This window comes from Bactrocera latifrons, unplaced genomic scaffold (assembly GCF_001853355.1).
Source record: "Bactrocera latifrons isolate USDA-ARS-PBARC rearing strain unplaced genomic scaffold, ASM185335v1 scaffold_138, whole genome shotgun sequence".
In the NCBI taxonomy this organism is placed as follows: Eukaryota; Metazoa; Arthropoda; class Insecta; order Diptera; family Tephritidae; genus Bactrocera; species Bactrocera latifrons.
In genome coordinates, this window is record NW_017534830.1 from 651,139 (window position 1) to 678,673 (window position 27,535).

Below are 27,535 nucleotides of genomic sequence, written 5' to 3' on the forward strand. Positions count from 1 at the left end.
ATTCCGTTTTCTTTATTAAAAAACATTCATGTTTGCAGTAACTGTTCAATGATATTTGAACATTTTGTCGAAGGAAAGAAGTTATTATTTAAAATTAGTGGACTGTATCTGTTTGTTTGAAATATTAAAGGAAAAAAATTAAAAATAAATATTTTGGCATGATAACGCCTAACCAGGACCAGAAGACTTTGAGTTGCAAGTAAAAAATTTCATTAGAATTATTAAAAAATGTGTTACTTATGGCTGAACCAAGTAATGTAATATTTGATTTTAATTTAACTTTAACACATGATATTATATTGAATAATATTTTTTTAGTTTATTATTTATTAATTTTTTTTTAATTTTTTTATAATTCACTAAATATTACTATAAGTATAAAACCATTTATGTCAAGTGTATTTTCTCATTTTCAGACCCAGTTAACCGAATTATATTATTTGCATTATATCGAAAATGAGAGCGGATGTAGATGCAGGTAACTCTGAGAAACTGTTTGTATCATCTACAACAATACTGATACCGAATAATAATAATAATAATGGTAAAATACGATCGTTACTTTGCACTTTCATCCAATAAATAAAAAAAAAATTATTTTACAGGACCTGGGAAAAGTCGTATTAACATTGAAAATGATGGCGCCGCTATTATTGAAATTGGTGAGTATTGCACAGTTGTTTACAAACAAGCACATTACAACATAACATTTATTGAGTAATATAAAATATCTATAAATTAAACGAAAACTGAAAATATTTCTGCCAAGACATGTCTACTTGGCAGCTTTCATAACATTTTTTCTTTCTTGTCACTACTCACTTTCAACACTTTGTAAAATTTATTTGGAGACTTAGTGACCTTCAAATGTAACGGCTTTTTTCCGCTCAGTTCACTTTATAAAGTCGGTCTATACCATATCTTCCCCAATCTCACTTATACAGAATCCTATTAACTCAGGTCGTCCATCAGACTTTGTATCTTAAATTATTTGGTCAGCATACGTTATATTTTAATGAAGTAATTTGGAGAATGGCTTCTGTCGCTACGAGCTCAGTGACCTTGGAAACTAGCCACTTTTAAAGTATTTACGGTATACATATGTATTCCCCGTTCTCCCTTATACCAAATAAATTTAATTCAGACCTGCCATCAGATTACATACCTTATATTATTGGTCAGTATACGAGGTATTTTAATAAAATTATATAAAATTGCTTTACTTGGCATAATCAGGTGAAATCGTTTCATAACTCCCACTTTCTCCCACAATAGTGCAGTATATGAAATAGATATGTATCTATAAAAATTTCAGAATATGTCCAAGGTTATTGAAATTTCTCAGCATATTTTTTTAAATGTATAAAAATATTTCATTAAGCTTAAATCGAAATAATTCTATATTAATTTTCATATTTATCATTATAATTCGGCTAATAATAGGTTTTAGTGGCTATGCTATGCTCCGCCGATATCAGACCACTATAATAAAATCTATTTCTTACCTAGGAAACTTTTTTATTTGTAGGATATTATGACTTCGATATTAAGAAAACTAATTTCTTTTCATGTTTTAAATATTCAATATATATAAGGACTTCCATATGCGTATGTATGTATGTATATTTATAGCGCAATAATATGTAATATACATACATACATACATATGTATGTAAAATTAGTTCAACCACTTACATGATACAAGTATAATTCTGTGTTATAGTTTCCTTTATATTATTTCTAAAAAATTAGGAGAAATATATGTACATACATATATTAGCTTCTTTGTATAATTTAACTACTCTAAAACGGAACTTATCATATACACATACATACATACATATGTGTGTACGTAAATTGGATCTTTAATCGAATCCAATTAAAACTACATACAAATATTTAGAAGCAATTAAATATTAATTTGTATAATAATTAAATTACGTTGTTGCATTCATTCGGAGTTTTTTGTTGCTATAATATGACAGCCACTCAATGACCTCCGTTTTTAATATTTTTACATACATATACATATGTACATAAGCCTACTAATCGTTCGAATACACCTAAGAACTTATAGAATTAATGTTTTGCTGCTTATTAATAACATCCAGTTGGAACTATTAAAACTCACCGTTCTAACAATAGAAAAGCCACTCCAGCTTTCCACCATTTTATAAAATGGCTATCGAACTAAATATCATAACAGGTTTATAAAACCGTTCGTCTCCTTTGAATTTCTGATATTCGTAATTAATAACAGTAAATAATTGCTTATAAGAAAACAAATTCTTTTCTTATAATAGAAGCTCATACTCCATCAAATATCATAAGTTATAATATATATATGGAAATTGTTATTAATTTAGAAAAAACAATTAATAGCTACAATATTATCTCTTAATTGCAAATAAAATACACCCACATATATAAAAACAGAGACGCACAAATAGCGCGCTAAAAAATACGCTACTCGCTTAAGAGAGCTTGAGGAATTTCAAGACGCGCTTGTCAATTAAAGTAATTTGATTTTATTCATTTGTTTATACTAGACATGGCAACACTGTGCATACTCAGCTGTTTATTCGTTCAACGAGTAGCAGTAGTGGAGGAGTTTTCCAATTGGACTAGTTAGCATTTGTTTTTTTAATCTACTCGTGTACGGTAGTAGAAATCGTCCGAACGGTCACTCGATTTTTTTTATAACATTTCATCACCGTGCGCTGTTTTTTATGTTTACATACATATAAATATATACATACATTTGCGGTCTGCCGATTCCTTTCCATTTCATACTTTGAATATTAGTATTATCTAATTGAAAGTAACTAGTGTGTTTATTACTAAACAAAGGTGCTTACTTTGTGTTAAGAATATTGAACTATTGTGTAAAAAAGGTGTGAAACTTAAACTTTTGCATGTACACACAATTATTTGTATTTTTTGCTGTGTTAATAATAACTACATTGTTGTCAAACGACAAAGAAAGTTTTTCTGTTGTTGTAGAGAAGTAATAAAAAAAAGAAATACTGCTATATTGCTTTTATTTGCAGATAACGCAATCGGTGCCGATAACGAACAGTTCAACAAAATGGCAAATTTTGAAGATGTGAGTGCTTTTCTTATATATTTTTGGTTAATATTCAATATATTGAATTGTGATTTAAAGTATACATATAGCTCCGTACATACATACGTTTTGTTTTATTCATAATTTGTATTTTATTTTCATACCTATGTGAAAATGCCTAAATCTAAACAATGGATCTACAAAAATATATTTACATAAAAACACTCAAATCACAAATTAAACACAGATCGTACAAAGATGCCGTACTGCATTCGCCAGTGGAAAAACAAAAGATGTCAATTTCAGGTGAGCCATATGAAATGTTTACTTGTTACGAATTGCCATTACTTGAAGTAAAAAGATAAAAAAAACATTCATTAATTGCTTGACTATTAAACTATAAGTTGTAAAGAAATAAGCGGTATTACAGCTGTCACGCCCAAATTCAGTAGAGGACCCCATTTTTTCAGTTCAGTCGAAAGTTTGCCTCGATTTAAAAAATGTGAAAATAATAATTTTTTGTATTAGTTCCTTGGTTAGCTGCTGTTTGTGTAAATCGTACTATTCACAAGTTAAAGTTTCTTTTGTACTCTAAGTAAGGACATAAGTATTATGGGATTCAAATGTAGCAATGCAATTTTATTATACATGACAATATACATATGTATGTATGTACGTCTAATAAATTTCATATATGTATGTACAAATGTAGTACATAGAAGTAAAAAGTAAATTATTATTTATTAATGTCACTAAAATAATTTCTTGCAATTGTGATTACAATATAGCAGTAAACTCCAAAAATATACTAACGTTTTTTAATTGAGTATTTCCCCAAATTTTCTATCGTTTATGTTTTTTGTTTATTAATTCTGATTGTGCGGGGATTTGTTTTTGAATTAATAAGTGTTTAGTGCAAACAGTTTGTTTAGAGGCCCTTAAGTTTATAACTAAATTTTGTTAAATATTCACAAATATTAGAGACGGCAAGAAATACATATGCTCTGTCTGTAAATTCCTCAGTTTTTTTTCGAAACTGCCAATATCGGACCGTTACAATACAAAATAAACTATCAAGTCCTTGTATGAAAAGCTTTTATTTAAGCAAACTGCGGAAAATTGTTCAAATCGGATAACTATAGCATATAGCTGACATACAAACGGATCAATACAATTATATGTGTGAAGGTTATTACAGCTTCCGTGCAATCTAAGTTAAGGATGTTTTGTTTTATATTAATAGAGTTACTTTCTTAGTACAAATCAAGAATAAAGTTAAATATATATTGCAACTGACGGTTTCACACTAACTAATCTTATAAACGCATTAATAACGGAAAATAAGTTTGATTTTTTTAAGGATTTTTTTTTTTAAGTATATAACTCAACGAACAAAATCATTTTTAGTTGAAAAATTCATAGTCTTATAGGAAATATACTGCTCTACAAAATTGCCCTCTGTTTTTTTTTTTCGTGATAGGCATCAATGTGTGACGATAAATATTCTGTAAACGCTTAAGTTAATCGAAAAATTTTACCATATACGGACCATAGATCGAACTTCGCAAAAAACTTTTTTTCGTTGAGTTTTAAAATGCAAAGTTTAAAAACAAAATTGTCTGAAAAAAAGTGAAACTTCAATATCTAATATCTTATAAAATTTGGACCCGCCCTAATGCATATCTACACGCCAATGTATTTTTTATTTTTGGAATATATATAAGTATGTATGTTTGTATGTGATACATCATGCAATTACTTTGCTATACATATACATATGTAAGTATGATAAAAATAAAAATAAACTCCAATTACCTACTAAAAGTGTACAAAGTCTATTCATAAGTGGTGGTTGCAGAATTCGTTGTAGGTATGTTTGAAAGCATATTAATTGCCTTAAAGTAGTTACAAAACTAGTATTTCAATATTTTTAATTGTTACAACGTGTTTTACGTACGTATGGTAGTACTAGTTTATGCGAATGTCAATTAAATATATATGTATGACTTATGTAAACATTTGAACATTAACCGGCATTCTGCAAATATCCACTCACAAAAATTATGTACTTAATCAACTAGTTGAATTTATATGGATGTACATATGTATTACTGTTTATGCATGCGTATGTATGTAAAATGTGCAAATTTTTTCAATGACAGCAATGAGGCATTGAAAACCTTTAACAAAATGGCAATGTTTATCCTTCATTCTAAAAATCAAAAATTAACAAGTTTTTAAGCTGTTTACAGTTGATCGATTTCTATTTTATGAGAAACCAGTTCTTTATAATCGGAACTGTAACAGCATTAGCACAAAGCTGTTTGGAGAAAGTTTCCTCAATGGTTAACCAAGACTCCTTTTTTCGTTAAGGTTAAGCAGAACTTAAGTGATGGATGTTTTCTAATCAGGCATTGAGCAAACAGTCATTATGCAGTTACAATAACAAACAATCAAGTCAATAGTTTCATATTTCGTATAATAATAGTAATAGAAAAACAGCTGCTAATAATAATTGCACATACCAACATACATACACACATACATATAATATGTACGTGGGTATATTAAATCGTATGTTTATGTTTAAGAAATGCTTACGGTCATTCGAGTAATTAATAATAATTATCGGTAATTACATCTATTAGTTTGCATTTAAATACCTTTTGCAATTAGTTTTTCTATAAATTCATAGGAAGAACAACTAGTTTTTATTAAATTTAATAAGCTCGTTTAATTGACACCAAGTTCGACAAACAAGTCCATTAAAAGTTATAGTTATTGCAACTGTTCTGCTGACTTTTTATATACATACAAATGTATTTCAGTGAATACACTGTATGCACTTTCACACGGCTGATCTAAAAATTTTCATATACATACTTGTAATAAAATTCTCTTACTAACATATGTACATTTATACATATGTATGTATGTATCTGTGTACATGAAATCAAAAACGTGTGCATTCATGCTTATCACATTCAGTCTTTAAGCATAGATACATACGTATGTATGTACGCACAAAGGTACATAAAGGTAAATAAATTATGTATGTACATATGTACCTTTATTTACACACACATTTTCGAATTCCTGCTAATAATTAAATTAAAAATTTGGAGTATTTGGTATATGCATATATTATACATATGTATATAGTATAGATATACATTTATACATATGTACATATGTATATAACATTTTTAGTTATTATGCCTTTTGCTTAGTATAGCATTTATCACGTTTTGACCAAATTATCAGTTTCAAGAGATTCCATAATTAAAAGCGTCAGCCAAGCAAGGCGTCAAAGAATTCGCATGACATTTGGAAATCTAACTAACGGAAGTATTATAAAATACGGTTTGCTGCTTTTTGTTCTTTTTTTGTTGTTATCTATTTCTTTACTGCCGCTTCTTTTGCTCAAGGTTTGCAATTAATGTTTTCAAGATTTTCAGAAATGTTTGAGAAAAAAATTATAGATTAATGCAAGAACAGAAACGCGTCCGTACCTATATCTGTATATATGCATGTACATATATATGTACGTACTTTGTGTGCACATATGTATATTTATATACTATTTAAATGTTTGCAAAGTTACTATGGTAGTTATCAATCTATCTATATACATATGTATGTATAAACATATAGTACTTATAATAATATGTGTGGTAAACGTTCGCATAGATTTATAGATTAGAAAAATATAGTCATATGATTATGTTAATTATTTTATTAATAATGCTGCATCATCATTATTTATTTCTCTGAATTAAATCAGCACAGCTATTCCTTTATGAATGTTTTATTTTCATTTGCAGTTACCTAAGTATGTGCATATGTACCCGTCCGGACACATGTAGTCAATGTACATATAATATTTTACCCGACAGATAACAATGGATTTATAAATGTACATATAGTACATACAAACATACATACATAAGTACTTATTACTGATATGCACTGAATACAATATTTAGCTAAACGTCAATCTTTAGTTCCTACAAACGTACATATTACGTGCATTATATATCAATGCAACGTTATTCCAATAAGTAATATGAAATAAAAAACGTACATTTTTATAATTGTGCATTTTTTTTATTGTAGAATCTAGCTTTATTTAATTTATATTTATTATTGATACTATGATTTTTTTTTTTTCATTTAATATCTTAATGTATATACGACGTAAAACGTTATTGGATTCAAAGATCCGGGAGCATAATCTAAGTGAAAACTGATATGTCTTAGTAATAAATAATAAAAACATGATTTTGATTGATCAATTTGTAAGGCAGCTACATATACATATACTATGGTAGTCCGATCTAAAAATGTCTTCGTATGTTGTAGCAATGTTTTGGATAATAATTCATGCCAAATTTCGCGAAAATAACTCGTGAAATGAAAAAGTTTTCCATGCAAAACTAGATTTTGAGCAGTCAGTACATCAGCTATATCTATAGTAGCCCAATATCGGCATTTCCGACTGGTGAACAGCTTTTTGGTGAAAATAGGATTTGTGGAAAATTTCAGATCGGTATTCCAAAAGTCACGCCGATCAGTTATATTACATACATATTTTTATAGGGTCAATGATGTTTCGTCTTGGGTGTTACAAATTTTGTGGCAAACTTAATATTCTTACTCTGAGATAAAAAAAAATCAACCAAAGCGGTTTTATTGAATTACTTTTTACAATTTTTATAGCTACGTTACCTCTAAATAGATACATATGTATGTTTCAAAAGAAAATTAAAACTCGATCATTAGAATTCACTACAACAACCGCTTTTATGTAAATTTTGGTATAAATTCCACACATTTTTGGAAATATGGGATAATTTTAAAATATTTGAATAACTAATAAATAAGGTGTGATATGTTGGCAATTCCAATTAAATAAAACTCTATTAGTAACATCTAACAACAAAATATTATATGTTTCTAATGACAGTTCAGTTTTCTGCATATTTCCATATATTTTGTCAGTTTATATTTTAATGCAAAGTACTATACAAAATGAGTAAATTTTCCGACTAGTACAATATTTTGGAGTTTTTATTCTAAGTTTGTATATTTGTATATATGTGCCTTTTATCTGCCCTTTGTTTGCATTTTCAGTAGGCTTATTGACCTCCTGTCTGGTGTAAGATCATTTGAAACCTAAATTGCAAAGGTTGAGTCCGGGTTACTTATAAATAAATAGGATAATGCACATACAGTATGATAATAAGTGTGCTCATGCAAATTCAACGGTTTCTTTTGCATATGTTAATTATGCGCTTTTTTATATATCTATTATTATAAACTTAACATTGACCTTGCCATTTGCCATTTAACACTGCTGTTTTTTTTTTTTGTCTCTGGTCAGATACCGTTTTCGACTAAACTACATATATGTACTTGCAGGTATTTATGTAGATATGTTTGTTAACATATGTGTGCACATATAAAGTGGAGTCATTTAAATCAGCTGTTGTTTTTTTTTTTTCTTTTATAATTTTCGTGCTGAGAGTTGAATTGTCCAAATTCGAGAAATACATACATATGTGTACATGTTTATATAAGTATTGTATGTCTGTTCTACATACATACATACATATGAAAAATTGTGTAAGGGCATACAAGTTCATATTAAGGCATTTTCAGGATCACAGCAAATTATTATTCAACTCCCTCTTTGTGTTGCTAAAAAAATTGCTCATACATACATAGTACATACATATGTATGTACATTAGATCGGGTCGATTTTTTTTTTTTTTTTCTATAAAACCACGTATGCGGGAAATTTTCTACGGATCAATCTGAACAATTTTTTAGACTTAAGGATCTGAAACCGGTTTTTAGTAAGTGATTCTCAAGTCAAAGTTTAAAAAATCCAAATAATCGTATCATTAACTTTCATTCGGATATCCCAAAAACTGACGAACAATTTTTTTTTTCGTTAAAAGTCGCTGGCTGGAAATCTGTTTTAGACGCATAGTTTCTTAGACAAAGTTGTTTAGAATGATCCAGTGAATATTACCCGCGTATGCGATTTTTTTTGAGCATTTTTTCACCGTTGACTTGACCTGCTCTAATGTACATATGAATAAAAACTCGTTTGGGTTAGAGAAAAAGTCCAGGTTGCAGTTCAGATTATTAGTCATTTATAGCGACTGTTTAAAAATATAATTTTAACGCGAAAATTTTTGGTTATTTTATAAAGGTTATTATACTGTAATTATTATTTGACAGTAGTTAAATTTTGAATTAAGAAGAGTGAAAGGTAATTAACTTTATCAAAAAGTTGCATAAAAGAGAATTTTTTCGAGGGAAAATTATGGAATGATGCATAAATATCATGACTTAAAGAATGTTTTAACTGTTTAGAATTTTTTTAAATAATAAAAATTTAAATTTGGTGATTTGGCCAGTTCCCGGCGTAGACGACTTCATTTCATTGTTAAACTTGAAAAAAAATATATATAATCGATTTTTTTATATCTAGACTATAATACTTCCTTATCTTTATCCATTCACAGAGTCTCCAAAAGTTCATACCGAACACAATAATGAAATGAATGAATCTCTAATACTCAAGCTAGGTTCATACATAAATATGTCCATACGTACATACATATGTCCCCGATCTTGTACTGTACGAGTGTAATACTTTAAGAAGGGTTAATTACAATTTTTATTAAGTTATTTATACTAGTACAAAAACAACATAATGAATAGTTCCGGAAGCAAATTTGAGGGGTGTCAGATGTGTAGGGTTAGCAAGGCATGCAAAGAGGTGATTAGTGTCATGCGGGGAAAAGCAACTGCCTCTTTGGTCCTGCCCTATCAACTTTTAAAAAACCTCGAAAATATAATAGTTTATTTCACTTGAGTAATTTGATCCATTCTAGGCGAAAACAGTTGGAGAATCTACTGAGAATGTATGAAGAACATGAAAATGAGATGATTAGCGCGCTCGATGCAGATTTGAGACGCCCGAAGCAAGAAAGTTTGGTGGTAGAGACAGAGTTTCTTAAAAATGACATCAAACACATACTATACAATTTGGGAGATTGGGTTAAACCCGAAACGGTGTGTACTACATAGTAGCGACTTATCCTTTCGTTGTTATAACACAAATTTTATAATAGCCGGAAAAATCATTTGTTAATCTACTGGACGATGTGCAAATTTTCAATGATCCCTATGGTGTGGTCCTGGTGATCGGCGCATGGAATTATCCACTACAACTGTTGTTGGTACCAGTTGCAGCTGCCATAGCTGCTGGCAACTGCGTTGTGCTCAAACCAAGTGAAATTTCTACCAACTGCGCCAAATTTATTACGGAGATGGTGCCAAAATATTTGGATAATGTAAGCATAGTATTGTATAAGAATATCTTACAATTAAACTATATTACAATTTTAGTCTCATTGTCTAAAGGTACAGTAATTTCAACTGAAATTCAGATCAAGTAGAAATTACTCCGCTTCGAAAAATTTTGTTCCATTGCGCTAAATATTTACACTAAAATTTCACTTTATTCTAATCCAAACAGGACTGCTATCCAGTTGTGTGCGGTGGTCCAACCGAAACGGCTGAATTGCTGAAGCAACGTTTCGATTACATTTTCTATACAGGCTCAACAAGAGTTGGCAAAATTATACACGCTGCCGCCAATAAGTATTTGACGCCGGTAACACTCGAATTGGGTGGTAAAAGGTGAGGCCATTTTAATACATTAATTCGCATAAATATATATTTTTATAGTTTGTCTTCTAACACTTCTCTCTTTTAGTCCCTGTTACATTGATAAATCCGTTGAACTGCGTACGGCTGTGAAACGCATACTCTGGGGCAAATTGATCAATTGCGGTCAAACGTGTATAGCGCCCGATTATGTGCTGTGCTCGAAAGAAATACAAGAGAAACTCATTGCCGAAGCAAAAGACGTGCTCAAAGAGTGGTATGGCGAAGATATTAAGAGCAGTCCAGATCTCAGTCGAATTATCAATCATAATAATTTCCAGTGAATAAATACAAACACATAATTATGTGTGCATATTTTTCTAATAAAACTTCTTTTAATTCAAACTTTAGACGCCTGCTTGGTCTAATGAAAAGCGGCAAAGTCGCTGTTGGTGGTAATTATGATGCCTCAGAACGTTTCATTGAGCCCACAATATTAACAGATGTTAAAGCTGATGATCCTATTATGCAAGAGGAGATTTTCGGCCCACTTTTGCCCATATTCACAGTTGAAAATGCCTACGATGCAATCAAATTCATCAATTCCAGGTAAGCAAACACATTGCCACAAAAACAGCAAACAAAAAAAAAAAAACAAATAAAAAAAAACGCATACAATTAAGTATGGTGTCATGAAAGTAATATTGTGCACTATTAATGCAGAAAGATTTGTGTATCTTTTTATGATCACTCTGGAACTTCGACTTTGTACTGTACTTTTGTTCATTGTTATCGCACACCAAATCTACTTTTTTTTTACTACTTTTTTAGAGATATGAAAATAAGTATTTGGATTTAAAAAATCATAAACAAGATTATGACGTGTTTATAAAGGTTCGATTAAGAAAATCATCAATCGCTACAATTTCTTCGTATACACGTTTTATTATTTTCGAATTTATTAAGCTGAAATAGATAATTAGCGGTGATAACTTTAAAAATTAATTCTAAACGGCATAATTAAAGTATTCGAATACAATTTTTTATAGTCATACCTAACTACTGATGAATGAGTATTATTGATATTTTTTAATTGAAAAAAAAAAAACAATAAAAATATTGGTTATATTGTCGTCGTTTCCTTGGACAATAACCTGTGAAAAATTTTTGTCAAATAAAAAAGTTTTCATACAAGAACTTGATTTTGATCGATCAGTTTATAAGGTAGCAATAAGCCATGGTGGTCCGATCTGAACAATACATTTAAATATTATAGCGTTTTCCTGGACAATAATGTGTACCAAATTTCGTAAAGATATCTTTTTATTTAAAAAATTTTCCAGATTGTATATCTGCTATAGTAATAAAAAATCGACGGTTGCGACAAATGAGCAGATTCTTGGGGAGAAAATTACGTGTGCAAAATTTCAGAACGGTATCTCAGAAACTATGAAACTATTTATAATACAGTTGAATTTCCATAATTCGAAGTTGTTCATAACTTTGGCAATAGGCAAGTCAATAGAAGTCAAATTTCATAAAAATTTCCTTCCATAACTCGAAGTCACTCTAACTCGAAGATTTTTTGTAGATTATGGTGATTCGAGTTAGGGAAGTTCAACTGCATATTCTTTACAGGAACTCCGATGTTTTCCTCTCAGTATTACAAACTTAGTGGCAAACTTAATATACCCATTCAGGCTATAAATATACCACATGCCATTGAAAGCATATTGTTTGAATTGAGTTCAACTTCTTTTCTTTGGGGAAAATATACCTATTTATCCTATAAGAAGGTTAAAATTTCTATTTTCTAGTTAGAATTGTCTACATGAAACTACAGATCAATTAATAAATTGTCTGCTCGAATTTGTAGAGTGCAAAATGACTCACAAGTATCTATCGCAAATGACTATAATAATTTTGGGTGTGCGATATTTCCAATTTATAAGTATATGGTTATGACCAAATTTCTTCTTAAATGTCACATTATTCATTTGATATTCATTTGATATTCATTTATTAATTTTTTATTATATTCATTTATTTTCGCAACGTCAAATAAAATGTCTCCACCTACATTTGTGTACGTCCAAATTGAAAATGTATAAAACAAAAAAAAAAAAATGTAATAAAATAAAATAAACATAATTACACACCTTGCAACACACAAATTGGCATAAAAACATACACAGAGAAGCACCACTTTGCGCGTATATATTCACAGCGGAGGCTGAGGTACAAAATTTATTTAAACGCGACATCCAATCGGGCGGAATGTGTATGAATGACACTATAATGCATTATGCTGGTAAGCGAATTGTATTGAAGCAGCAAAACAGAGAATAAATCCTACAACGACTCCCTTAAACTGTGTCTACCCGCACACGGGCAATGCAAAGTGTGTCAGTCAATGTCAACTTGTTAAGTTGCCCGTTTATTTTCCTATTAATTTGTACAGCTAAATGCATTTCCAAAGTGGTGCAAAGTGATGGTGTTGGCGCGTTAAACTCCTACGTGTGCTATAATTTAAATAATGCAAACCCTTTTGTAAATATATTTCAATTCCTACTGTAATTATAGCGGTAATTTATGTGTATGTATGTAGGTATGTACTATACGGTGCTTGGGTGAAATAATTAGTTTGTCTGCTATTGAATGAATGCTTGTGTGTAGAAATGAACCATATTTGTTCTAAACTTGTAAAAATCTAAACTAAATTGGAGTTGGTGCTACTAAATTTGTGTAAATTTGAAAACTTCGTTCTAAGTTACCGCTGATAGCTGCTCTTTCGATAAGCCTATTTCAGCGCTAGTAATTGTAAAGCAATTGGTTATGATATCCCTCCAACAGTTATCAAAGAATATTTGAAGCTAAAAACTAAGTAATAACTTACATATTAAATCACTACAAACTCAAAATTTAATTTATTCTTTTGATTTTATTTTGATTTGTTTAATTTTTTTCTTTAAAATAGTAAGTTTTTTGAAGAACTCTTAGACTTATGTACGTTTTATAATTATTTTTCACACATACATATACATATGTGCATTGTTACTTTCGGTCAAAATATAGAAATTTGTCATAAGCATCCTCATCAGTACACAAACGTGCAAATCACATTGTACTTGAAAACTCACTTAATAAGTTATGTGTGTACATTTTTGTAGCCTTATTTAACTGTAAAATGTGAATTTTCGTAAAATAGGGAGAAGCCTTTAGTCATCTACGTTTTCTCCACAAATTCGAATGTAGTTAAAGAATTTAAACAAAACACAACAAGCGGCGGATTTTGCAGTAATGAGACCATATTGCACGTTGGAGGTATTTACGTGCAAAATTTTGCACATGATCTACTATTTAATGTATAAATTATAAAAATACGCATAAAAAGTTAAAATAGTTAAAGTTAATCCCATTATTATTTTTTAATTTTTCTACTTAATCAATTTTTAAATTTTGTGTGTTTGGAAATGAAATTTTCAATTTGTTCACTTAAAAAAAATAAAATAGCATATGCAAATGCACTTGAACTAAAGCTTTTACTAATAGCATCGAATTATTAAACTAAAATATTGTAAATTAACCAATAAAATAACATTTATTATTTTAGTATTTAAGAGGGTATGCTAGTCTAGAGGTCCGAATTTCGAGCATTATTTGTCAATTGATAAAAAGAGCATTAAAAGTTTTTACCATAAATTTTTTATAATTTGTTTAAATCAAATGAAATATTTGGTTTTCATTGAGTTATGCGTTATTGACGAAATGGCGGTGTCCTCGTCGCCGTGATTTCTACGCTTGCGGTCTACTGAATAATAAAACAATGCCTTCATTAAAGACTAATATGAAATTCGTAAAATCGCGGCTACTCAAAAATGAAGATCGAATTTTTCGCAACTTTTTTTTTAACTTTGCCGAATTTTTTAAAAATAGAACAAATTTCATTTTATTATACTTTTTTGCTTCATGTGTTCGAACAATCATGCCATTTTTTCAATTAAATCGGCTGATTATAACTGAAGATATAGTGACCGCATGAAAGTAGTAGTTTCGAGAAAAACACGTTGTAACTCAAACCGATCCAGTCGCCACGGCTCTAAAACGACTATACTTAACAACTACTTTTTGAAAAATCCTTTTAGTGAGATAGTTTTGCACATCTAAACTATCGAATTATTAAAATAAAAAAACTATTTTTAAATTTCTAGACTAGAATACCCCATAAATGTAGTAAATACATATATGTATATGTATATACATATATCCTTTTATCGCTTGCTTTATTATAACACGCTTTACTTTAAAAATATTCTCCTAAAAATTTTCCAAAGGTATTTGGTTCTCATCCCATTATTATTTTTGGCTAATTTAAACTTAATTAATTTAATTACGCACTTGTTTTACTAAAAATGTGAGTTATACAATAATTTATAAATATTTTTTCAAAAGTTTGCGTGCTTCAAATTACAAGATTTTCTTTACATATCTTGACATTTATTGATACATAGCTCCATTTATATATATTTATTCCAATTTTGCACTGCTTTAATTTTTGCATGCATAATTAATAACTTTACTTTATTTTGCTTAGTCTCACTTTAACCATTATTTAATAAAGATTATTTAAAAAAAAAATATTACTTTTAAGTTTTTCCCATTACTGAAACTCCTCGGAGTCCATTTCTTTCTTGAATAACAATATTTATCAACAAAATAATACGCTTTTTCCCTATAAAAGTTGACACTTTGCCATTTGGCGGTGTCGGATCCAGTGGCATGGGACGCTATCATGGTAAATATGGTTTTGAAACATTCACGCATAAGAAATCGTGCCTTGGCAAGGACCTGCATCCGCTTGGTGAACTACTGGCATCGTAAGTTTGCAATAGGTCATTTCAATTTTAACAATTACTATTTACCAATACATTTTCCATTTCAGCGGTCGTTATCCACCTTATTCAGATCGCAAATCAACGATACTGGGTATTCTGCTGCGTAAACGTCGCCCATTCCCCAAGCTCTATCTGTCACATCTATTAGCGGTCGGTTTGGGTATCGGCCTCACAGTACTTTTCACCCATTATTTACAGGTAATTACAATTATCTTCAGTTAATCAATTATAGCGAACTTCATTTACTCAATTGTAGTACTAATTACGGTTTTATTTATCTATTTCATTTTTGCGAAACACTAAAACACTACACATCACAAAACGTTTGATTAATGGAATGATTGCACTCACGTTCATACACATTACATCTTTATGGAAATATATAAAATATGAATATTATCAACACATTAAAGGGCAAATTGTTTTCACGCTAAAATAGCTTGCTTGACGTCCGTTAATTCAGTGATTGCCTCCATGGCCACCACATACCTACTCATTGATTGGTGGGTTTATATCGTATACACTTATGTTTTATGACGTTCAACATTTCATCGTTGCGGTGTCAGTGTTTGTTACATGTACATACTATAGATATTACATTTAGATTGCTCTACGGCTCAACAATCTTAATTTCTCTTGTAGTTGTAATTTTCCATAAATAATTGTTATGAATACAGCTTATTGTATTTCTAAGTACATACCTAAATGCATTTTAAAAAATTGAATTCAAATAAATAATTAATAATTTTACTTTATTTTGATTAGTTGTTAACTAACACGCTTTGATTAGAATATTTAGAAGTATTTGTCAGCGCATCATGCATAAAGCATATTTTATATACATTTGTTATAAATAAAATTTAAATACATTTACGATATTTTACACTCAATTTTTATATATATTTGTTCATATGGTTTTTTAAACGCTTATCCTTTTGCAGAGTGATTACGATAAGAAATGATAGAAATGTTCTTGCATAAAACAAACACAAAATTATCTGTAATAAATGCTGAAGTAAGGAGATGACTTAAATATATTTCTAAAATGATATTTAATATTATATATAAATATATATGTATATTTAAACATGTAAAGTTATTTTAAATGTAATAAAACTCAATATAGTTTTATTTTAGACTTTCTATTCTTGTTTGACATTTATGACAAATAACACCCTTTACGAATACTAAAGATTTCATACAAGAAGTAGATTTTGATCTATTGGTTTGTATGACAGCAATATGTACATACATATATGCTATGGTGGTTTCATCGGAATAACTTCGGCGGGAATTGCAGCGATGCCTTGAATAATAATTATGCTAAATTTTGTGAAAATATCTTATCAAATAAAAATGTTTTGAATACAAGGGCAATTGGTTGTTGTTTTTCATGCTGGCATCTGAAATTCCCTGGGTGTTACAAAATTAGTGGCAAACTTAAGATACTCTGTTTAGGCTATAAAATATGGTGCGAGATGAAGTCTGGATGTTTTCGCTAAAGCTCATAGAATTAAATATAAATAACTCACTGTGTAATAAATAAATAGTGCCGTTAATTATTCAGCAAATAATTGACGTGTTAAAGAATGAGTGTACGGAATTATGGTAAAACGAAATTAAGCGCAAAAGGTAATATGGTGTTAAAGGCCAATGTTTATATGTTTCATAAGTAAATATATAATTAATTAATACATATATGTATGTAATACTTTCGAAACATGCAGCATGCTGAAGGCAAATTATACATTTGAAACAAGAAAACACAGTATGTTACGTTATGTTTTGTACGCCACTAGTAAATAGGTGAAAATTACTTTTTTAATATGAAAAGCCCATTAAATAAATTAGTCACAATAATAATAAGCCAAAGCAATTACTAATTTTAACCAGACTTTCATACGGACTTTCCGGTTACATGTATCCGTTGTCAAATAGCTGCTGAAAATCGAAATGGTCGCATTACTGAATATCATGGTGAATTAAAATACTAATAGTGGATAGGCGTTATCTGTTTGGCTACATAGTTCGATATCGATATTACTTCATTAAAAAATATCGAATAAAATATACTGATCATTTATGACTTGATAATAAAGAAATGCTAAACAATTTTCAAAAATAAAATATATGGTATTAATAAAATAAATATTGATGAAATTAAAAATATTAAAAATGCCGTTTTTTGACGTTAAGGGCTATCAAATATATGGCAGCATATTGTGTTGTCATTTGTTAGTACAATCTGGCAACCTTCAATTGATTTTGTATTAAATCTGTGAAATCATTGTTTTAATTTCTTAATTCCGTGCAGCGAGAAGAAAATAAGATTTGAATGCTAAAAATATGTCTAACAACGATGAATTGATCGCACAATTTATTGAAATAAGCGGTGGAGATGAAAATGTCGCCAGATTTTATTTAGCAAGTTCCAATTGGTCGCTAGAGGTGAGAAAACTTGAAGAACTTTCATCCGGCTCTAATGCATCCATATAATATGATTTCAGGATGCACTTTCTAATTTCCTTGGCAATCAAGTTGATGGAGAGGGTGTAAACGATGAACAACCAACTGAACGAAATTCAGGAGGAGCGAATATTGAACCAGCAGCTACAAATTCAAGTAGTCGGGTGCGATCAGAAACTGGTGCCGCAGACAGTTTTACTAAGAAAAGCTCAGATAAACCAAAGTATATATGCAATTGCTAATTTTTGGTTCCTGAATTTATATGTATTTATATATAATCTAATCAGAGTAGCAACATTAAATGATATGACAAAGCGTACATCTAACGAGGAAGAAGGACAAGCGTTTTATGCTGGTGGTTCGGAACGTTCAGGCCAGCAAGTTTTGGGACCACCAAAACGTAAAAATTTCCGCGAACAGTTAACTGACATGTTTCGAATGGCACAAGAACACAACACCGGCGAATCTGCTAGTACTTCCACCGGTCAATCAACTTCTGGTGCTGTACAATGGGGTCAAGGTGTACGGTTGGGCATGACCGATACAGACCATTCCATCGTAGGTTCGCAACAGGATGATGGTAATGCAACGGGAGAAAAAAGACCTATTGTTGTACTTAAATTATGGAGCCAAGGATTCTCCATTGATGATGGTGAACTACGTCTATATGATGATCCCGAAAATAAAGAGTTCTTAGAAACTGTTATGCGCGGGTAAATATATACTTTTATTGCAAATAACTGACTCCAAAAACTTATTTGATACATTCAGTGAAATACCTCACGAATTATTTGAAATGGGATGGGTTGTTAATGTAGACGTGGAGGATCATCGCCACGAGGATTATAAAAGGAAGACAGTCCCACCTAAATTTAAAGGTTCCGGTCACACACTGGGAAGGTAAAAAACCTTACCGTGATTAATAAACCTTTCCTATATTTACTTATAACTTAATTTATATATTTTAGTCCCACACCAAACATTGAAGGAGCAGCATCCACAACACCAGCTTCAAATACTGCAAAACCAACAACAGCTGTTAATGTTAAAGAAGATGAAAGCGCCGCTAAAGCAAACCTTAAGATTGATTCTTCTCAGCCAACAACGACGTTGCAAATACGTCTAGCTGACGGTTCTCGTTTAACCGCCCAATTTAATCTCAATCACACAGTTGCTGATATACATCGCTACATAATTAAGTAAAAAAGACAACTTTTGTAAAATTACATTGCTAATTGTTGATTATTTGTTTTATAGTGCCAGACCACAATATGCCGAGGGTAATTTTAGGTTAGTGTCCTCATTCCCAACCCGTGAACTTACGGATGAAGCTGCAACGATTGAATTAGCTGGTCTAAAAAATGCGTCAATAATGCAGCGACTGAACTAAATTGTAAACCTTATATACCCACTGAATACAATTTTTTCAACTTATTGATAAAAATAACATTAAAGTAATAAAATGCAACTACATAAATGTGTTTATGAGTATTTATTCAATAAATGAACGCTTTAGCACTTTTTAAACGAAATAATAATAAATAACATTGTTGTCGTAATAAGTTTCATTAATGCATATTTCTAAAAGTAATGGTATGCTCAAGGTAGCTAATCATTAATGCAGACGAAATTGAATATAAGTCTAAATTCAATTTTTTTATCACTAGTTTAATTATACATTAATTCTCGTACTTCTTTTCTAATTTTAATCAAATTATTCATGAAATCTTGACGCAGCAAATTTTGCAACATATGTAGGCCATCATTTCCCACATGTACGCAGTCGGTGTATCTATGAGCAAAAGCTAATGACGGAGAGAAATTAGTAATACTACTTATAGAGGAAGAAGGGACCACGGGTCTAAAAATGTTTATCTTGTGTGGCTGCACCACTTCTGGATCATAAAAGCTATTATTTGAAAGTAATTCATTCTTTCCATCAATACAAACTGAGTATGTTTGTAACTCATATATAGTCTTAGAGGTACTATATGAATTCAATGAATATAGTACTGAATTGTCGTCACTTAGTTTGGCATTTGGAAAGAAAAATTCGTTTGGTTCGAGCAAGGTAACATATTTTGCTTTGTGCATGCTACGCAGTAAGCAATCTGTTTTAATGAGTTCACGCAAATTAGATGTATTATTTTTGTTGTTTGCAAATGGGAAATTGAAAGGCAACGATTGTATATGTATATTTTTATGTTTCATAAGCTTTTGTAAAAGTATTTCGGTTAGTTCATCACCATTGTAAACGATAAAGTGGTTGATGCCAACAACATAATGATGTATAAAGAATTCAAATAATTTCGAATAACTTTTGCCGAAACTACTGCTCATATTAAATGATACCAAATCCAGGCAAATAGCCAACTGTGTTTGTGGTACATTACTTCCTTGTGCACCTTTTACAAAACGTAAACGTAACTTGCGATTCGCATTACTGCCATCACCAGTCAAATCGCTATAAACTATGCTATTTGGTTCTCCCAAGTCATTTTTAAGACGACAATAAAATACGTAATTTGTAAATGCAGCAACTATGTCATCTTCTTGATTCAAGTGTTGAAATCGGAATTTGCCTTGAATATCGCGTCCGTCACCATAATGTGCTTTACAGCGAAAATTTACTGCTGCTCCTGTTTTACCGGTTACAAGCGTTAAAACTTCTCCGCCGGAAGACACAAGATCATTGCGTTGATAATAAGAGGCGTATGCATGAAAGGAGTCTCCTATCAGCTGCCAAACTGGCAATGGTCGATTAAAATCAATGATGTCGTCCTCCGCTGCTGTGAAGTTATTCAATAATCGCAATTCATCCGCATCCTTGCGGCTAAAGAAGTGCACAGCACTTAGAACATCTTTTAAACGCGAATTTTCACTCTTGTATGTAAGCAAGACAATTATGCTAATACAAGAAATTATAACTAACAAAAGCTGGTGATATTTACGCATCGTCGTTTTGATAAGTATACATTCTTTGTATATATGAAAACTTTTTGTCAAACTATTTATAAAATAAACACATTAAAAATACAAATAATAAAATGCAGGCATTTGACCGATAAATAGGGTTGCCGAATTTCAAATTAATGGTATAAAAATTGTAATATAATACGGTGATGCAAATCCTTACGTTCCTCAAATAAGTTAAAAATTTTATTTTATATTACTTAATACACTTGAGAGGTTATACCTCGCAGAAATTCTGTTTACAGAAGCACATTCTGTTTATAGAATTTCTCTCTAATAAAAAGCCTACATTCAACAAAACAAATGTTTGCACAAAGCGAAGAAAAAGTTTTAAGTAAACTAGTCAAAAACTTTTTAATAACATATCTTAAAAAATGATCTGGCAAGCTGCAACTTAGATAATAGGTGGCAGCACATTTAAACTTTTATTGGATATGTGGCAGCATTTGTTGAATTAATGATGGCAGCACTGTGATTTATTGCGTCAAATCTGGTGGCTTCATGAATGCGTAAAGTCGTTTTTAATACTCTGTATGAGTTTTGAGTAAAATATTATATATTTGTGGGAAAATTTCAACAAAATTGTAAAAATTTTGTGAATTTATAAACGGTGAGTGCAAAGTGCAAAAATGTATTTAGAGTTTTTCTTTAATTTTAAACCTATAGTGTGCTAAAATATTTTCAAGTTGTGCATAGTACTGACGCCATTTTGGAAATTTATTCTTTTCATTCGAGTATACAGAAAATTTTTTATATAGTTTTATTCAGCGTTACTATTTTACATAAGTTCAGTGTTTAATAACTAAAAATAAACATAAAATCATAAGTGGAACAATTTTAATCAAAATTTTTATGCAAAATGACTTTGCATATTCGACGAATTCTTTGAATATTCGGCAGTTTGAGTTGAGTTTAGTAGGTTAAGTGTAAAGCATATAGAGTGAAAATTTCTTTCTAGGCGGATGTTTTTGGCGGTCAGTTCCCTCTGTTTCAGTAATGTGTATTCTATTTTTAAATGAAATATAATGTTTTAAATTTATAATTATTTATGCAGCATAAATCCAAAAATTGTGTATCGCCAAAATTTTTTTCTCACTTTTATTAACTTCAAATGTAAGTACATACAGAGATGTGTGTACATAGGTACATCTACACGTATGTGCACCAGTATACATAATTTTTGGTTTCGTTCTATGCTTTGAAATCGTAAATTTTATGAATAAACAGGTATGAGATCTCTAGTTATAACTCAGAAATGATAAAAAGCCGGTGCGTAAATTTTTTAGTTGGGAAAGATTAAAATAAAAAATTATGTATAGCTGCCCATTTTTTTAGGTTAGTTTATATTATTAGTACGGATCCTTTCTTTGTTATTGTGTTAATGACAATCTAATTTTCAATTCCATACAGGCTGAACTATAAATAGTCCTTTCAGAGTAATAATAATTTTACAACAGGTAGGGCCACATTCTTTTGAGCACTCATAGAAGCTCAACTGAAATTAAGAATATTGTTATTAACTACATAGTATGAAACGCAGTGCTTCAGGAGATTCACCAACCAGGAGCAATCATTTAGGAAGATCTTCCCACGGTAGAACTATAATGGGTCGCGGTTATGATAATGGTAGCGGAGTTCCAGGCGATTCTCCCGAACGCATGTCTCCAGATCGCCTACGACGTCGGATAGGTCGGTCACCAAGTCCACGAGCACGTTATGGTGTTTCACCTCATCGTGAAGAATATTTACGTGGGCCCCCACCAGTGGCGGAAAGACCAACGTACAAGGTGCTATGTGTCAGTGCTTTGCATCCTAAAGCTTCCGACGATTTCATTAAAGAAACATTGTATCGTGAATACAAGAAATTCGGTGACTTCAGCATTCGCATATCTCATGATTTGGACGAACGTGTTGCTTACGTTTGTTTTAGAACGTCTGAGGATGCACGTGAAGCAAAACATCATAAGCCGCGTATTGTATTGTATGATAAAATGGCATTGGTGGAACCAGTTTACGAATCTTCTTCACATAATGAATACAGGTTTGTGTGTACCTTTTTTGGTTATAAATTTTTTATTAATCTCATTTCTTAATTGTAGGCCTCGTGGACGTTCGATAACTCCCCCTGACTACGATCGATATCATTATCCACGTTCGCCTATGGGTCCGACTGGTCCAATAGAACATCGTCGACCACCGATCGATCCGTATGACCGTTATGGGCCACCCATGCATCCGCATGGACGTTCACGGGAATATCGTGGACCAATTCATCACGAATATCCACTTCCCCCACGTGGACCACCAATGCATCGTGTGCCACCACATATGCATGGACCACCGCCACCACATCAGTATGCACCTATGCGTCATATGGGACCTCGTCCACATGTTCCATATGAGAAGCCCGAAAGCAAGAAAGACAAATTTCCTAATTATTTGCATCATGTTCAACCAGAAGACGACCCACTTGCAACACGGACTCTATTTGCTGGTAATTTAGAAGTAAATATTTCGGATGAAGAGTTGCGTCGTATATTCGGTAAATACGGTATTGTTGATGATATTGATATAAAGCGGCCTCCACCAGGTACTGGTAATGCTTTTGCTTTCGTACGTTATCAAAATCTAGACATGGCACATCGTGCTAAAATAGAGCTTTCCGGTCAATATATTGGAAAGTTCCAATGCAAGATTGGTTATGGTAAAGTAACACCAGCTACTCGTATATGGATCGGTGGTTTAGGTGCTTGGACTTCTGTTACCCAATTGGAACGGGAATTTGATCGTTTTGGTGTCATAAAGAAAATAGAATATCAAAAAGGCGAGACATGTGCATATATACAATATGAAACCATCGAGGCAGCCTCTGCTGCAGTGAAAGAAATGCGCGGTTTTCCTTTGGGTGGACCCGAGCGTCGTTTGCGTACTGATTTTGCTGAATTACCTGGAACCACTCCAGCTGCACCATTTAAATCAAAGAGCTATGATGAGGCACCTGAATATAGGCGTCCAGAGTATGACTATCATTATGAAGAGACACCACATTATGCTCCACGAGGTGGGTATGCACCTTATCCACCACGAGGTGGTTATAGGGGTCGCGGTGGTTACCGCGGTCGTGGACGTGGCTCATACCATGTCTACCATAATGATGTGCATCGTCCGATTCATGGCAGTTCTACGTCGTCGATGCCACCACCTGCTGGAGCTGAAGATGAATGGCGTCGTCCGCCAGGCGATTCATATGAGCGGGCACGTTCTGGTTCACGTGAACCCGGTGCTGATCGTTCACGTTCACGCTCTCCTCACAAACGCGCACATTCACCCGAGTCGGACTCGGATTCTTCTTCACGTCGAAACGGTGCATTGAGTACAGCACGTACTTTGCCTGATATTTCCCGTAAGTGCACTGTTGTATGGCAAGGTGCACTCATATTAAAGAGTTCACTATTCCCGGCTAAATTCCATATGACGGATGGAGACGGCGACATTGTCGACTCCTTAATGCGCGACGAGGAAGGAAAACATAACTTGCGTATTACGCAGCGTTTGCGTCTCGATCCACCAAAATTAGAGGATGTTCAAAAACGCATAAGCTCGTCATTGTCCCATGCAATATTTTTAGGTTTAGCTTCATCAGCTGCAACCACTCTGGAGGATAGCAGCGTACAAACGCGTCCACTACGTAATTTAGTGTCGTATTTAAAGCAAAAGGAAGCTGCCGGTGTTATCTCACTGTTGAACAAAGATACTGAAGCCACTGGAGTGCTATACGCTTTCCCACCATGTGACTTTTCTACGGAACTACTGAAGCGTACATGCCAGAGTGTAACTGAAGAGGGTCTAAAGGAAGATCATCTTGTGGTAGTAGTTGTAAGAGGTGGAACTGCTTAAAATCGATAACGCGTAGTCCTTCGCCGATTTTTTATTAATTGTAAATCACTTTGAGTGCGCTAAAATAGTGAATATGGACGCGTCGGTAGTGATATTTAAATAATACCGAAGAGTTAAGGTTGAAGCAATTAAACATCAAATTTTGAATAACAATAAGTTCGCTGTATTGATTCTACAACAACATATTCATTTTATAGAAAGCGAATAAAAAGTTCAGACCTCTGAATGGCTAAGCAGTCTTATTAGGCCAGAAGTCTGTCAGTTTATTTGGAACTGATAAAAGTATATAAATTTATTTAAATGAATTAGAGGTTTTTAAAACTCTAAACTTAAAATTAAAAATTGAATTATATTTATGTACTATTTTTGGGTCTTAATATTTTATTCGCTTAAATTAGTCTGTAGTATTTTGACGCATACTTCTTATGCTACAGATCAACTTTATCAAAGCACTTCATTTTGCCACATATTTATAACAGAGTTTCAAACAATCAACTAGTTTAGTAAGTAGGTAAGCACTTATACAAATTTATAATACTTTATAAAAATGTTCATGATTTAGTTAAAAAAGTGAATAAGTTGCTGTGGAAATTTTGTGAAGTTTAATTTGATCGTTTATGATAACTTCTAAACGCAACAGATTTATGCTTATAATTATAATTTTTGAAAACTGTTTCAAGCTTACTTAATTTTTGTGTAAAGATGAGATTCAAACAAAAAGAAAATTGTATAAAATGAACAAAAAATTGTGGTATGTTTATACAAAGAAAAAAATTACCTAATTTAATTTTGTACGCGTAGTGAACAAAAATTATAGCTTTTAACAAAGTTTGATTTTGGTGATGCAGTGTGGCGTTGTGGCATTGTGGCTATTTAGTAGTGATGAGCTTTATTCTCCAGCAAGTGTATTTTTTTTAAATCAAAGTTGATCACTGAGAAATTTGTTTGTGTTATTTTATTTTATTTGAATTTGTGTTTTTTACATATTGTATGTAAGAAAAATACCTACCATGTATGGTCAATTGTTTAATTTGATTAGAAATATTGTTTTTGTTTAATGAAACACAAAAAATTGTCAGAAGAAAGTGAAAGTTCAATATTATCCATATCAAAGAATGGTTCAGTTCAGTCCACAACTAGTGCAGTTCGCCCCCTTTAGCGCCGTAATTTCAGTGCAGTTAAGATGCAATTCAAAGGTGGTTAAAAGTGTAATTTGTTCGAATTGCTGGTGTGGTGTGATGTGGGTGTTTTGTGGAAAATTTTCCAAAATTAAAATTGGCTAAACTAACTAATAGCTCCCTGAAAGTGAAGTCTCCTTAAATATAAATATGTGGGAAAAATTCAATGCGAGTATATGAGGAGCGGTTTCTCTTGTTCTATATTTGAATTGTTTAATATTGCTAAGGCTGCTGTTTGGTGGTACAATCAAAAGTAGTTAAAACTTCTCTAACTGCATTAAAACTATTTCTAACGGCGGTATTGTATGGCATAATTAATTCAGTGGTTCAATGCCTAAATATACAATTTCAGTTGCGAATAAATACATGTTTGTCGCTGACACAATGACGCGAGTGCCAAACAAACGAAAGTGCGTCCGATTGTGACCTCTTGTGTCAACTCTCTCTAATGTCTGTGGGTGTAGTAAATGTTTTTCGAAGCCATGCTAAGAGAACCAGGTGTAGCATTTGGTTAAAATATTTTGCTACATATAAAGGGTTTTTTCGAATGCTACATTGTTTTCTTAAATTTGCGCACGGACGTCTAATACTGTCTTATTTATTATTGTTGTGAATTTGCTATCACTGCACACTAATCTTAAAAGAGCCACGTTTACAAATATGAGTTTGCCAGGTGAAACAGAAATATATGAGTTGCATAATATTTTTAAATTTTTGAATATTTAATTTTTCCCGTGTGTAAATGATTGATTTCGAAGTTATCGATTTGCATATACAATTAAACAATTTTAATGGCATGCTTGTAAGTAAATACATAAAAGTCGTTTATGAAAAAGTAAAATGAATTGGAAAGTGCATAAATTGTAATATTAATAAAGATATACTCTCTTACGTAAAACTTAATCAAATAAACCATAATTATCAAATATGTTTGTGTTATTACTGTGATAGTGTTGTGTCTTCTCTGAAAACGAAAAGTTTTTCCTCAAATACCAAGTATGTAAACACTGAAGCAATATCGTAGGTAAGTCAAATATACAAGCTATTCTGCCACCATATATACCTACATATATGCACAACATGTAAGATATCGAATGTTAGAATATACTAATAATCATTTCAAAGTCGATGTAATAAGTCTATTGACCTATTACCAATACTGCATAATTTCGTCAAATTTAAAGTTAATTTAGTAACTTCATTCAATGCACAACTCAATAGATAATTATACTCTGAACAATGTCTATTAAGCTTGACAAGACTTTTGTAACACTCCGATGAATCGTCGGATACCCAATAAAATATATGTATGTAACAATTTTTTATTTGACAAGATATCTTCACGAAATATGGCACAGATTATTGCCCAACG

General features: G+C 31.5%; 4 protein-coding genes across 11 annotated transcripts in view; 3 read left to right on the forward strand and 1 right to left on the reverse strand.

Moving 5' to 3' along the window:
* LOC108965276 (aldehyde dehydrogenase, dimeric NADP-preferring) overlaps positions 1 to 16,682 on the forward strand; it is a 25,556-nt gene extending 8,874 nt beyond the window's left edge. For 2 of the 6 annotated variants that reach the window (XM_018927559.1, XM_018927560.1), the window contains exons 2-14: positions 417 to 544; positions 606 to 662; positions 3,051 to 3,106; positions 3,315 to 3,373; positions 9,977 to 10,157; positions 10,217 to 10,438; positions 10,624 to 10,787; positions 10,864 to 11,094; positions 11,166 to 11,363; positions 13,963 to 14,078; positions 15,496 to 15,631; positions 15,697 to 15,847; positions 16,063 to 16,404. In XM_018927559.1, the coding sequence (XP_018783104.1) occupies positions 457 to 544; positions 606 to 662; positions 3,051 to 3,106; positions 3,315 to 3,373; positions 9,977 to 10,157; positions 10,217 to 10,438; positions 10,624 to 10,787; positions 10,864 to 11,094; positions 11,166 to 11,363; positions 13,963 to 14,078; positions 15,496 to 15,631; positions 15,697 to 15,847; positions 16,063 to 16,083 (1,680 nt within the window). In that variant the 5' untranslated portion in view covers positions 417 to 456 and the 3' untranslated portion in view covers positions 16,084 to 16,404. Of the gene's footprint in view, positions 1 to 416; positions 545 to 605; positions 663 to 2,621; positions 2,895 to 3,050; positions 3,107 to 3,314; positions 3,374 to 9,976; positions 10,158 to 10,216; positions 10,439 to 10,623; positions 10,788 to 10,863; positions 11,095 to 11,165; positions 11,364 to 12,949; positions 13,066 to 13,962; positions 14,079 to 15,495; positions 15,632 to 15,696; positions 15,848 to 16,062; positions 16,405 to 16,590 lie in introns of those variants that run through there. The other 4 variants (XM_018927562.1, XM_018927561.1, XM_018927564.1 and 1 more) reach the window with 4 other exon arrangements.
* Positions 16,683 to 17,901: 1,219 nt separating this feature from the next.
* Positions 17,902 to 19,592, forward strand: LOC108965244 (NSFL1 cofactor p47). The gene is made up of 6 exons (XM_018927510.1): positions 17,902 to 18,097; positions 18,157 to 18,338; positions 18,403 to 18,828; positions 18,887 to 19,015; positions 19,084 to 19,314; positions 19,373 to 19,592. The coding sequence occupies exons 1-6, from the start codon at positions 17,996 to 17,998 to the stop codon at positions 19,503 to 19,505; spliced, it is 1,203 nt and encodes a 400-aa protein (XP_018783055.1). The 5' UTR covers positions 17,902 to 17,995; the 3' UTR covers positions 19,506 to 19,592.
* Positions 19,593 to 19,716: 124 nt separating this feature from the next.
* Positions 19,717 to 21,182, reverse strand: LOC108965243. The gene has a single exon (XM_018927508.1). It carries the CDS (start codon positions 21,068 to 21,070, stop codon positions 19,784 to 19,786), a length of 1,287 nt encoding a protein of 428 aa, XP_018783053.1. The 5' UTR covers positions 21,071 to 21,182; the 3' UTR covers positions 19,717 to 19,783.
* Positions 21,183 to 21,585: 403 nt separating this feature from the next.
* On the forward strand, positions 21,586 to 25,708 carry LOC108965300 (putative RNA-binding protein 15). 3 transcript variants are annotated; one of them, XM_018927616.1, is made up of 4 exons: positions 21,586 to 21,698; positions 22,499 to 22,545; positions 22,617 to 23,129; positions 23,188 to 25,708. In XM_018927616.1, the coding sequence occupies exons 3-4, from the start codon at positions 22,618 to 22,620 to the stop codon at positions 24,983 to 24,985; spliced, it is 2,310 nt and encodes a 769-aa protein (XP_018783161.1). In that variant the 5' UTR covers positions 21,586 to 21,698; positions 22,499 to 22,545; position 22,617; the 3' UTR covers positions 24,986 to 25,708. The 3 variants fall into 3 exon arrangements, with proteins under 3 accessions (XP_018783161.1, XP_018783163.1, XP_018783162.1); XM_018927618.1 differs by having other exon boundaries at positions 22,629 to 23,129; XM_018927617.1 differs by lacking the exon at positions 22,499 to 22,545.
* Positions 25,709 to 27,535: the final 1,827 nt, after the last annotated feature.

Bases quoted from the DNA above. Each gene is read 5' to 3' on its own strand.
- LOC108965243 (XM_018927508.1), bottom strand. From the start codon at position 21,070: ATGCGTAAATATCACCAGCTTTTGTTAGTTATAATTTCTTGTATTAGC.
- LOC108965244 (XM_018927510.1), top strand. From the start codon at position 17,996: ATGTCTAACAACGATGAATTGATCGCACAATTTATTGAAATAAGCGGT. The intron at 18,339-18,402 runs GTATATATGCAA...TAATCTAATCAG, and splicing joins AAAAGCTCAGATAAACCAAA to AGTAGCAACATTAAATGATA. The intron at 19,315-19,372 runs GTAAAAAAGACA...TTTGTTTTATAG, and splicing joins ATACATCGCTACATAATTAA to TGCCAGACCACAATATGCCG.
- LOC108965300 (XM_018927616.1), top strand. From the start codon at position 22,618: ATGAAACGCAGTGCTTCAGGAGATTCACCAACCAGGAGCAATCATTTA. The intron at 23,130-23,187 runs GTTTGTGTGTAC...TCTTAATTGTAG, and splicing joins TCTTCACATAATGAATACAG to GCCTCGTGGACGTTCGATAA.